This window comes from Mus musculus, chromosome 2 (genome assembly GCF_000001635.26).
Source record: "Mus musculus strain C57BL/6J chromosome 2, GRCm38.p6 C57BL/6J".
NCBI classification, from domain to species: Eukaryota; Metazoa; Chordata; class Mammalia; order Rodentia; family Muridae; genus Mus; species Mus musculus.
In genome coordinates, this window is record NC_000068.7 from 86,313,132 (window position 1) to 86,325,111 (window position 11,980).

The following is an 11,980-nucleotide window of genomic DNA, read 5'->3' on the forward strand; positions in this document are numbered from 1 at the left end:
ATAAAATGACATGCATGGTATGTACTCACTGATAAGTGGATAGTAGCCAAAAAGTAGAGAAAACATATGATACAACCCACAGGCCATAAGAAGTGTAACAAACAGAAAGGCCGAAGCAATAATAATTCAATCCTATGTATAAGAGGGAAGAAAATAATCACAGAAGGCAGTGGGGGGAAGCGATCTGGGTGGAAGAGGAGTGGAGGAGGGGAAAAAGGAAACAGAATCATGTTGGGGTGGGGGACAGGAGAAAAGCCAAGAGGGCCAGGAGAACAAATGGAAATATGCAGCCTCAGGGGAGGAAGGTAGGGGGAACTTCTAGAAAGTATACCAGATAGCTAGGAGGTGAGAGGGAAGGGGGTGGCCCAGTTGGAGGGGAGAACCCTCTTGGAGGTAAGGGGGAGGGAGAATAAGATGAAAAACTGTGAGAGGGGGGACTGTGAAGGAGAAAAATATCTGGAATGCAAATAAAAAATAAAAAATAATGAAAACTCTTCTAGGCTCAAAAAAGATGTAGATATTCATGGAACCATTGTAGGCATACAGAAGAGAGAATATTAATAATTTCATATTTGAAAAAGGAAACAATAATCTATTATTCCTCTGAGTATAGAGCCATGAACATAAAATCACTGTCTCAAAAGTCATAATCTAGTAAACATAGACCATTCCCATATTTATTTTAGCATCACACATCTACATGCACACTTAATGAATGATCATTTAAATTTCAAATAGAAGTAGACACTGCAGTTTGTGATAACACAGATTATTAATTATATTAATTTCATTTATATTAATAAATTATATTAATGAAAATAAGACACAGAGCAAATTGTACTATATTTTCACATGTGTTTGAGGAGATTCAAAAGAATAATAAACAGATTACTAGAAATGGAATGGGAAAGTTGAAATATATGCACTGCCAGGTACAGTGCTAGATATAACGAAAATTCTGGAAACCTAAATTATAGATCGATTGTTATAGACAGTAGAATTGTATTAAATATTAAACTTTTACAAAAGCAAGATTTTATGAACTATTATACACATAACTTTGTAAGAACTGAATGGTCTATATTTATGAATATGTCTTTGTCTATATCATCTCTCTAAATCTATGTCTACATATAGATATATCAATATCAATATCTATCTCTATTTCTCTAATTTTCTTTCTCTATATATAATATATATAATACTGAATATTAAGTGTTAATTTTAAATTGACCCTTTAGTACCCTGTAGAAGGCATTTTTAACCTCTTTGTTCCTTAAACTGTATATCAAGGGGTTAAGCATGGGGATCACTAAAGTATAAAACACTGAGGCTATTTTATCATTCTCTAAGGAGTCAGTAGATTTAGGTTGCAAATACATAAAAAATAGAGTACCATAGAAAACCACAACCACTGTCAAATGAGACCCACATGTAGAGAAAGCTTTTCTCCTGCCTTCTGCAGAATGCATTCGACATATGGCTATCAGAATCAGAACATATGATCCAAGGACTACCAGAAAAGAAGAGATCAAATTCAATGCTGAAAATGAAATGATCACCAATTGTATTTCTTCAGCATTTGAACACAAAATAGGTAACAAGAAAATACCATCACAGTAGAAATGACTGATGATGTTAGAGCCACAGAAAGTTGATGTGAAAATCCTACTGGTGACCAGTAGAGCCTGGACGGTGCTGTAGAGGTACGGGATGCCCACAAGCACATGACAAAGTCTCTGAGACATGATCACACTGTAGAGCAGAGGGTTGCAGATGGCCACATAGCGGTCATAGGCCATTGCAGACAAGATAAAAAATTCAGTGATAATAAACATAAGGAAGAAAGACAACTGGGTAGCACATTCACAGAAAGAAATGGTTTTGTCATTCATAACAAAATCCACCAGCATCTTGGGACAGATGACAGTGGAATTTCCAAGATCAATAAAAGCCAGATGTCTGATGAAAAAGTACATAGGGGTTTCTAGGTGAGAGTCCAGCTTAGTCAAAATGATCATACCCAGGTTGCCCATGACTGTGACTGCATAGATGATGAAGAAGGCCCCAAACAAAGGAAGCTGAAGCTCAGTGCGCTGTGTGATTCCCATCAAGATGAACCCAGGCAGTGATGTTGTATTCTGTTGCCCCATTTCATCCAATTATATCCTCCAAAAGAATTAAACGTTGTTCAAGTTATATTTGTAAAATGAACAGATATTTTAAAATTAAATGGTCACAAACAATATTTGCACATTTTTTTTAAATGAATGTATTGAGTATTCTTCTTTGGAAATGATCTCTTTCAGAAGATATATAATAAATATATATCATTATATTGTAATTACACACGTGTAAAACATGGATATTAATATTGAAATGTTACTTTATACATAGAGCTTTGTTTTTAGACTGCAACTTCATCTTGTTGGAATATTGTATGCAATTTTTGTATTCTTGAAAATTGAGACAGAGATAGAATGAAGTTAAATCATTTTGACTATTATAATTCCTTAAATGAAATCATTCCAAGTTATGAAATACACACTAAAATAAAAATGCATACTTGTATATCCTTATAAATATTTCCAAATAAATGTGTCTTTCCCATAGTCAAGTGTGCTCATTTTAATATTCTATGTCATTTCCACTCTATTTTACTTGTACTATTATGAAATGCATTGATGAGAGGGACTGTACTATTATCCTGAATTTAATAACTGTGAATTGAGTAGTGAACACATGTCACTCTACAGTAATTTTTAATCTGGTAGAAAACAAGCTTCTTAAAGCACTTAGCATAATAAATGGAATTGGCTTGATATTGTATGAAGCTAAATATATTCTCTCTGTGTGCACCACTGATATTTAAGTTTTGATTACTTGTATTGCAGTTGAGGTACAAGTATTCAATTTTCCTTTCAGTAGAATGCTCACCTATTTTAAATTACCAGATAAATGGTTAGATATATTCCAGCAAAAGTATTAATATTTAGCACTTTTCTTTGTATACTTGTGCATAATTATTCTATAATATCATATAGAAGAAGTGATAGAGCATGTAAGATGTATTTACTTAGCCATTTTACATCAGATATTACTATTTATTAATTTAACTGAAGAAGTATTTACAAATCTCAACATCATTATTGACTATATTTCAGTGGTATTTCCTCTTCCTTTAATAAATTTGCATAATCTGAGCAGCAAAGTAGTTTTTCATTGATTCAAGATAATGAAGATGCACTAGCTAATTCTACCTGATTCCTTCCCTTTAGTCCTTCAGTCCCTGGTCACTGGGAATCTTCACTATTGTCAGCATGATTTCCAGTTGTAGGACTAACCAGAGTTTAATGTTCAATGAAGAAAGTGCAGGGTAGGCTTGTTAGCATGTACAGCACTGATGTTAACATCATACCTGTGATAGCTGCAGCATTGCAATAAAGATGATTAGTGTATAAGAAAATTTATGGAAATGTTCATATTAAAAGATTCTTTCATAATGTTGTTCCACCTATAGGGTTGCAGATCCCTTTAGCTCCTTGGGTACTTTCTCTAGCTCCTCCATTGGGAGCCCTATGATCCATCTATTAGCTGACTGTGAGCATCCACTTCTGTGTTTGCTAGGCCCCGGCATAGTCTCACAAGAGACAGCTACATCTGGGTCCTTTCGATAAAATCTTGCTAGTGTATGCAATGGTGTCAGCGTTTGGATGCTGATTATGGGTTGGATCCCTGGATATGGCAGTCTCTACATGGTCCATCCTTTCATCTCAGCTCCAAACTTTGTCTCTGTAACTCCTTCCATGGGTGTTTTGTTCCCAAATCTAAGGAGGGGCATAGTGTCCACACTTCAGTCTTCATTCTTCTTGAGTTTCATGTGTTTAGCAAATTATATCTTATATCTTGGGTATCCTAGGTTTGGGGCTAATATCCACTTATCAGTGAGTACATATTGTGTGAGTTTCTTTGTGAATGTGTTACCTCATTCAGGATGATGCCCTCCAGGTCCATCCATTTGGCTAGGAATTTCATAAATTCATTCTTTTTAATAGCTGAGTAGTACTCCATTGTGTAGATGTACCACATTTTCTGTATCCATTCCTCTGTTGAGGGGCATCTAGGTTCTTTCCAGCTTCTGGCTATTATAAATAAGGCTGCTATGAACATAGTGGAGCATGTGTCCTTCTTACCAGTTGGGGCATCTTCTGGATATATGCCCAGGAGAGGTATTGCTGGATCCTCCGGTAGTACTATGTCCAATTTTCTGAGGAACCGCCAGACTGATTTCCAGAGTGGTTGTACAAGCCTGCACTCCCACCAACAATGGAGGAGTGTTCCTCTTTCTCCACATCCACGCCAGCATCTGCTGTCAGCTGAATTTTTGATCTTAGCCATTCTGACTGGTGTGAGGTGGAATCTCAGGGTTGTTTTGATTTGCATTTCCCTGATGATTAAGGATGTTGAACATTTTTTCAGGTGTTTCTCTGCCATTCGGTATTCCTCAGGTGAGAATCAGTACCCCGGAGCTCTTGACTCTAGCTGCATATATATCAAAAGATGGCCTAGTCGGCCATCACTGGAAAGAGAGGCCCATTGGACTTGCAAACTTTATATGCCCCAGTACAGGGGAACACCAGGGCCAAAAAGGGGGAGTGGGTGGGCAGGGGAGTGGGGGTGGGTGGATATGGGGGACTTTTGGTATAGCATTGGAAATGTAAATGAGCTAAATACCTAATAAAAAAATGGAAAAAAAAAGATTCTTTCATAAATGTATCCTTTTCAGAAGGAAATTTGTATCATATATAATGTATATTATATAAATATTATATATATTGTTTGTATAATTTGTGTTGTAAATTTATATTTTTAAATAAAAAATGTAGCATTTTATTATCTAACATTATATAGGATTGACCCCAAAACTTATACTTTTATTTTTTGTGAAGCAAATACAATATACCACCTTGTTTTGCTTCTGAAAATAATTATATTGTTATTATTTTTAATGCTTGATATCAGTAATGAATTATTGATATATCTCTCATTCCTCTTCACTTAAAACTCTCATAAATGCAATGGATTCAGAATATCTGTTCAAATGATAAAATTTAATGTCTTAAGACAATTTTACAATTTCAAGGAGCACAAGTAAATACATTATTTTTGTTCTGCATCTCAAGGAATAAGAGTGCCAACAATTAGAGGCCAGGTGTGATATGAATTACTTGTACTCTGGGGTCTATCTGTATAAATTCCATGAAATCACTTACCTTTGAGAAAGGATTAAATTCTAATATTCTAAATCACTTCTACTTTTTCTTTAAGGTAGCAAGAATTTATGGCTTTCTTTGCTCTTTCTGATGTTCCCAGGGGAATTATCATACAATTTGTTCAAATGATTACATTTAGATCATCTTAGAGACTTAAGACTTTGTTGTGTTTTATAATTGTCTGGGATATTATGTGTATTCCCCAAGGGAAAATATAAAGTTAACTGTCAAAAGAAGACTAACAGCCTGAGATTTCTACAGAGACCTAAATAACTTTAATAACTTTTTAATTCATTGAAGGAGCATCAGTTATTAGTGTTACAATGGGAACTAGTTTGACTTGTGTTTTACTACTGTACATGTCTTTTTCAAAATTCTGACAGAATTGTACATTCATTATTGCCATTTTCCTGAGTTTTTGTTACTCGGGAGAGCATCTGGGAGTCATTAGTTGTACTCATCAAGCCTGTTTCCGAGTTATCCATTCCAATGCCTGAACACAGCTATGTCCTTCTGCTGTCACCCGAGTTTTTGATCTTAGCCATTCTGATTGGTGTTAGGTAAAATCTCACGGTCATTTTGATTTACAATTCCCTGAAAACTAAGGATGTTGAACTTTTCTTTAGGTAGGAGCTTCTAGTCCATGAAAGATTCCTCAGTTGAGATGTCTTTGTTTAGCTCTCTACCCCAGTTTTTAATAAGGTAATTTGGTTCTCTGGAGTCTAACTTCTTGATTTCTTTGTAAATATTGGCTATTAGCCCTCTATCAGATCGAAGGTTGGTAAAGATCTTTTCCCAATCTGTAGATTGATGCTTTGTCCTGATGGCACTGTCCTTTGCCTTAGAGAAGGTTTTCAATTTTATGAGGTCTCATTTGTCAATTGTTGATCTTAGAGCATAAACCATTGGTGTTCTGTTCAGGAAACGTTCCTTTGTGCCAATGTGTTCAAGGCTCTTTCCCACTTTCTCTTCTATTAGATTCAATGTATTTGGTTTTATGTGGAGGTCCTTGATCCACTTGGACTTGAGCTTTGTACAAGGAGATAAGAATGAATTGGTTTGCAATCTTCTACATGCTGACCACCAGTTGAACCTGCACCATTTGTTGAATATGCTGTCTTTTTTTCCACTGGATGGTTTTGGCTTCTTTGTCAAAGATCAAGAGACCATAGGTGTGTGGGTTTAATTCTTTGTCTTTAATTCTATTCCATTGATCTACTTCTCTGTCTATGTACCAATACTGTGTGGTTTTTATCACAATTGCTCTGTAGTGAAGCTTGAGGTCATGGATGTTGATTTCCTGCAGAAGTCCTCTTATTGTTGAGAATCTTTTTTGCTATGCTGGGTTTTTAATTATTTCAGATGAATTTTAAAATTGATTTTTCTATCTCTGTGAATAACTGAGTTGGAGTTTTGATGGGCATTGCTTTGAATTTGTTGATTGCAAGATAGCCAATTTTACTATGATAATCCTGCTGATCTTTCCATCTCCTGAGATCTTTTTAATTTCTTTCTTCAAAGACTTGAGGTTCTTGCCATACAGATCATTCACTTGTTTAGTGAGAATCACACCAAGATATTTTATGTTATTTTTGACTATTGTGAAGGGTGTCATTTCCCTAATTTCTTTCTCAGCCCATTTAATCCTTTGAATAGAGGAAATCTACTGATAGGTTGGAGTTAATTTTATATGCAGCTACTTTATTGAAGCTGTTAATCATCTGTAGGATTTCTCTGGTGGAGTTTTTAAGGTCAATAAAGTATACACTCTGCAAATAGATATCTTGAGTTCTTTCTTTCCAATTTGTTTCCCTTTGACCTCCTTTTGTTGTCTAATTGCTCTGACTACAACTTGGAGTACTATATTAAACAGATAAGGAGAGACCATCCTGCCTTGTCTAATCCCTAATTTTAGTGGGATTGCTTCATGTTTCTTTCCCTTTAGTTTGATTTTGTCTATTGGTTTGCTGTAGATTGTTTTTATTATGTCTAGGTGTGGGCCTTGAATTCCTGATTGTTCTTCGACTTTTTAACATGAAGGGGTGTTGTATTTTTGTCAAATGTTTATTCAGCATCTAATGAGATGATCATGTGAGTGTTTTTTTTCCTTTGAGTTTATTTATGTAGTAGATTTCACTGTTGGATTTCCATATATTGAACCATCCTTGCATCCCTATTTGATCATGGTGAATGATTGTTTTGATGTGTTCTTGGAATCTGTTTGCAAGAATTTTATTAAGTATTTTTCCATCAATACTCATAAAAAATTGGTCTGAAGTTCTCTTTCTTCATTGGGGCTTTGTGTGTCCCCTATTTTAGGGATGCGACCATGCACCCATTTCAAGCATATGAACCCAGAATTGCTCCTGTGTAAAGGAATGCAAGAACAAAGAGTGGAGCAGGGACTGAAGGAAAGGCGATCCAGAGACTGCCCCATCTAAAAATCCATTCCATATGCATACCCCAAACCCAGACACTATTGTTGATGCTAAGAAGTGCTTGCTGACAGGACCCTGATATAGCTGGCACCTGAGAGTATCTGCTAGAGCCTGACAAACACAGAGGCAGGGGCTCACTGCCAACCATAGAACTGATCACAGAGATCTCAGTGGAAGATCTAGGGGAAAGACTGAAGGAGCTGAAGGGGTTTGTAACCCCAAAGGAAGAACAACAATATTGTACAACCAGAACCTCCAGAGCTTCTAGGGACTAAATCACCAATCAAAGAGTACACATGGAGGGACCCATGGCTCCAGCTGGATATGTAGCAGAGGACTTCCTTGTCTGCCATCAATGGGAGGGGAGGCCCTTAGTCCTGTGGACGTTTGATACCTCAGCATAGGGGAATGCTAGAGCAGTGAGGCAAGAGTGGGTTGGTGGGTGGGTAGAGGAGCACTGTCAGAAGCAGGGGGAGGGTGGATGGAATAGGGGGTTTGCAAAGGGGAAACAAGGAAGGGGGATAACATTTGAAATGTAAATAAATAAAATCACCAATTAAAAAAGTGATGTTCAGTGTCCTTATTCATCAGGGAAATGCAAATCAAAATGACCCTGAGATTCTACTTTTCAGGAATCAAAATGGCAAAGGCCAAAAACTGAGGTGACACTACATTTTGGATAGAATGTGGAGAAAGAAGAAGGTTCTTCCATTGTTGGTGGAGCAGAAGCTGTTAATTACCACTCTGGTAATCACTCTGCATATTACTGAGAAAATTGGAAATAGTTATGCCTGAGGACATATAACCAAAGGTTGTTCCAACATATAACAAGAACACATGCTCTAATTATCTTCATAGTTGCCTTATTTATAATAGCCAGATGCTGGAAACAATCCAAATGTTACTCATTAGAGGAATGGATATAGAAAATGTGGTACGTTTTCATAATGAAGCACTTCTCAGCTATTAAAAACAATGACTTGATGAAATTCGTAGGCAAATGGATGGAACTAGAGAATATCATCCTGATTGAGGCAACCCAGTCACAAAATAACACACATGGTATGTACTCACTGATAAGTGGATATTAGGTAAAAATCTTGGAATACTCACAATATAACTAATAGACCATTTGAAGCTCAAGAAGAAGGAAGACCAAAATATGGATGCTTCAGACCTACTTAGAAGTGGGAACAAAATAATCAAGGGAGATGGAGGAAGGGAGGGAGGGAGGGAGGGAGGGAGGGAGGGAGGGAGGGAGGGACCTAGGAGGGAGAAAGAAGGGGAAGGAAAAGAGGGAGGCAGGATCAGGCATGGGAGGAGAGGGGTTGAGAATTCCAGAGGGTCAGAAAACTGAATGGAGATGCATAACAGTGTGGGATGAGGAACTAGGGGTAGCTACTAAAAAGTCCCAGATGCCAGGAAAGCAAGAGGTTCCCAGAACTCAACAGGGATATTATTAGCTAAAAATACCCAACAAAGGGGAGAGAGAAACTGAATATTTCTTTACATGCTTCTTTGCTATTCAAGATTCCTCTGTTGTGAATTCTGTTTAGTTCTATACCCCAGTTTATGTTTGGGTTATGTAGGTTTTTTTTTGTTGTTGTTTTGTTTTTGTTTTTGTTTTTGTTTTTGTTTTTTGAGGTTAGGTTCTTGAGTTCTTTATATATTTTAGATACTAGCCCTCCATTAGATATGGGGTTATGATGATTTTTTTTCCCAATTTGTAGGTTTCTGGTTTGTTATAGTGACTATGTCTTTGCCTTTCAGCTTCATGAGGTCCCATTTGTCAATTCTTCATATAAGATCCTGAGCCTTTGGTGTTCTGTTTGTAAAATTTCCCAGCATGCCAATGAGTTTGAGCCTCTTTCCCACTTTCCTTTTTATTGGTTTTATGTGGAGGTCCTTTATCCACTTGGACTTGATTTTGTGCAAGGTGACAAATCTATTTTCATTTTTCTACATACAGACTTGCATTTCAACCAGTACCATTTATTAAAGTTGCCTTCTTTTTTTCCATTGTATATTTGTGATTTCTTTGTCAAAGATCAAGTATCCATATGTGTGTGGGTTTATTTCTGGGTCTTCAGTTCTATTCCATTGGTCAACCTGTCTCTTCACCAATACCACACAGTTTTTATCACTATTGCTCTGTAGTATAGCTTGAGGTCAGAGATGGTGATTCCCCCAGGAGGATTTTTTGTTTGTTTGTTTGTTTTTTGAGACAGGTTTCTCTCTGTAGTCCTGGCTGACCTGAAACTTACTCTATAGACCAGGCTAACCTTGAACTCATAGAGATTCACCTGCCTCTACCTCCCTAGTATTGGGATTAAAGGCATGCACCACCACCTTTCTGCTTCCCCAGGAGTTCTTTTATCATGAAGAATTGTTTTCATTATCCTGGGATTTTTACTTTTCCATATGAAATTGAGAATTGTTCTTTCTTTCTTTCTTTTTTTCTTTCTTTCTTTCTTTCTTCCTTCCTTTCTTTCTTTCTTTCTTTCTTTCTTTCTTTCTTTCTTTCTTTCTTTCTTTCTTTCTTTCTTTCTTTCTTTTTCTTCACACCAGCATTTTTGTTTACATAGAGCATACAGTCGTCTTATAAATATGCCAGAAATTATCTCCATATTTCAGAACACATCAGTGTAAAAGCACACAAAGGAAGCTTCCACTTTCCCTACATTTCTTGCTTGTTTTCCTTTGTTCAAAGTGTGTAGTGCTAACAAGTACATTATCATAAAATGTTTTTAAAGCTAGCATCTTCCATTTAAAATTTATTTGAAATGTTGGATAAAGGTGCATTTCTTTCTCCTTATAAGTTCAAAGAGGTTACAGTGGTGGGTGGTCATCTCTCTTAAAAAATAAGTCATCGATACCTAATTGTTGGATAACAGGATATTTTTTAAAGTGTACTAACACATTTAGGCAGTGTGTACTCACTGTCAAGCTGGTACTGTATCAGACTGCTTTTATGTTTTTTGTCAGAGACCATACCGTGAGAAAGTGAGCTTCTCACAATCTCCCACCCTGACAGGCCAAATGGCCTCATGCTAGGAGCTGGTCATCACGTCCTCCTCCCTGTTCCCTTCCTGGAACCTGAGGCTGTAAAAGCTGAATTATAGTCCCCTCTTCCTGATCTCTTTCTGAATTCCCACGACATCCAAGGACATGAGTTACACCTGAGCCCGGCCTGATATCCCAAGGCTGTTAAGGAGGATCTATGTTCCAGAAATAAGATGCAGAGTGCCTGCTGCCTGGAGCCTGACTTTGATCCCCATGTCAGCAGATGTCCACTTCTTTGTAAAATTCTCCCTCGACCCCTCCCTATTCCCCCGCACAAGGCACCTCAGCGTAATAAACGGAGACCTTGATAGGCACCCTTCTTGGTCTCTGCTTCTCCTTCCCTTCTTCCCATTTCCTTCCAGGTTTGCGGTCCCCCTCGCACCCATGAATAGCTGAATCCCGCAGGACAGGATAGTTTTTAAGATTGCTCAGTGGGCATCATAATCTAAAGAAAACATGTTCTTGTTTTCCTTGCTAATATTATTTCGTAAGACGTCTGACCATAACCTGAAAATAATTTTAGTATTTATAAAATGAATGTATCATTTGGTCAAAGACAACTACATACATCAAAGATTTCTACTTAGGATTCAATTCTTTGGGTTTTTCAAGACAGGGTTTCTCTGTGTAGTTCTAGTTGTCTTGGAACAACGCTGGCCTTGAACTCACAGAGATCCACCTGCCTCTGCCTCCCAAGTGCTGCATGCACCACCACTGCCCAGCTAGGTCAGAAAAAATTTTAATGCTTAGTTTACAAGATGAATTTTACAGGCATTTTTCACAAAATAGGTTGTAAACATCACCCTCAATCCCTGAATACAGTCCATAAGCTTTTAGATATATGTGTATGTCCAGGTGTTTTTCTTTAATACAGGTCCACTAGTGTTTACATACCATTAATATAATGTATTCTGTAGGTGTGGAACTAAAGCAGCTATAACCAGTGGATACATTGTGGAATTTTAGGTTCTATTTAACTGTGAGTCTTGGAGCCCAATATAAGTGCCCCACTTTAGGGGTGTATCTGGATTGCAATTGCTAAATTTGTATAAGAGAAATTTAGGTTACCATTGGATTATTTAGAGACTAACAGGACTAGCCATTGTTACTAAGAAAATTCCCAATAGTTGTTTTTATTGTAGGAAGTCATTAAATTTTCAGGCTTTTTTTTTTTTTGAATCAAAGTCTATTTTAATTTCTATCAAG

At 36.9% G+C, this 11,980-nt stretch overlaps 1 protein-coding gene across 1 annotated transcript; it reads right to left on the minus strand.

Annotated features, from left to right (window-relative positions):
* Positions 1–1,211: 1,211 nt before the first annotated feature.
* On the minus strand, positions 1,212–2,154 carry Olfr1053 (olfactory receptor 1053). The gene has a single exon (NM_001177857.1). It carries the CDS (start codon positions 2,151–2,153, stop codon positions 1,212–1,214), a length of 942 nt encoding a protein of 313 aa, NP_001171328.1. The 5' UTR covers position 2,154.
* Positions 2,155–11,980: the final 9,826 nt, after the last annotated feature.